The 1144-nt window shown below is 35.1% G+C and overlaps 1 protein-coding gene across 1 annotated transcript in view; it reads left to right on the forward strand.

Moving 5' to 3' along the window:
• Positions 1–1144, forward strand: part of LOC101859739 (ubiquitin carboxyl-terminal hydrolase 24) — a gene marked incomplete in the record, with an annotated part of 85583 nt that overhangs the window by 72230 nt on the left and 12209 nt on the right. Inside the window, 2 exon segments of the mRNA XM_035972697.1 lie at positions 145–154; positions 839–954. Coding sequence (XP_035828590.1) covers positions 145–154; positions 839–954 — 126 coding nt within the window.

Below are 1144 nucleotides of genomic sequence, written 5' to 3' on the forward strand. Positions count from 1 at the left end.
TCTCTCTCTCTCTCGCAGCTGGTGGTTAGAGATCCTACTTTTTTTCTGTCTCTCCATTGTTTCTATTTGTCTGTCTTAGTCTTACTCTTTCTTTGGAATAAACAGCAGTATAATAAAAATATAAGATATTATATGTCTTCCCAGATTCACATTAGTGCATTATAATTTGTAAATTTGTATTTTCTACGTTATTCATGCCTTGTTCATTCTGTGGAATGTATTAGTGCACGCTTTCCTCTCATGTCTGTCTTGTCTGCGTTCTTTTCTTCACTTCTCTGTCTTCCTTCCTTTTGCCAATTTTTATTCTATCTTTATTTACAATACAGTTGGCCTATTTATATATTTGCTTCTTCTTTCCTATCCAACATCTATCATCCGTGGGTGGTTGGCGGGTGCTCTTGTGTGGTTTGCCCCTTCTTTCCTATCAAACATTTATCGTCCTTATCTCCCCTTCTTCTTTTTTGTGTTTGTTACTCTCTTGTAACACCTCTAATCTCCTGGTGCTCATATGACCTTATATGCAGTTGCGAGCGCCGTAAAACCTCTACTAAAACTAAACTAATCGATCATCCACATCTCTCCTCATTCTTTTCTTTGTCGGTTACTTTCTAGTAACATTTCTCATCTTCAGCACCTGTATGACCTATATCTGTTGCAAGTGCCTCAAAACTCTTACTAAATACTTTTTTAAGTGCCTCAAAACTCTTACTAAATACTTTTTTAAGTGCCTCAAAACTCTTACTAAATACTTTTTTAAGTGCCTCAAAACTCTTACTAAATACTTTTTAAAAAATATTGTTTTAACAATAATGACAGCATTCTCTGTGTTGATAATAAGTACTAAATGCTTCCTTTGTCCTATTTCCTCTACAGGGGACAAAAGCCTGTGCCCACATGTTTGGGAGGAACGGTTTCATCAGACTGATCACGTTTTTGCTTGGAAATGGAAAAGGGGTACGTCTTTTGTTCTATAACATGAATGTTTTTCCCACAATCACCTAAATTAATTTCTGAAGGTTTTCAGATAGAGCATTAACCCCCCCACACACACACACACACAAACACACACATTAAAGGGCATCTTATAGTATAGCTTCATCTATTTTTAAATTATATTATTTTTTTAGTTTTTAATTGAAAAATC

This window comes from Aplysia californica, unplaced genomic scaffold (genome assembly GCF_000002075.1).
Source record: "Aplysia californica isolate F4 #8 unplaced genomic scaffold, AplCal3.0 scaffold00799, whole genome shotgun sequence".
Lineage (NCBI taxonomy): Eukaryota > Metazoa > Mollusca > Gastropoda > Aplysiida > Aplysiidae > Aplysia > Aplysia californica.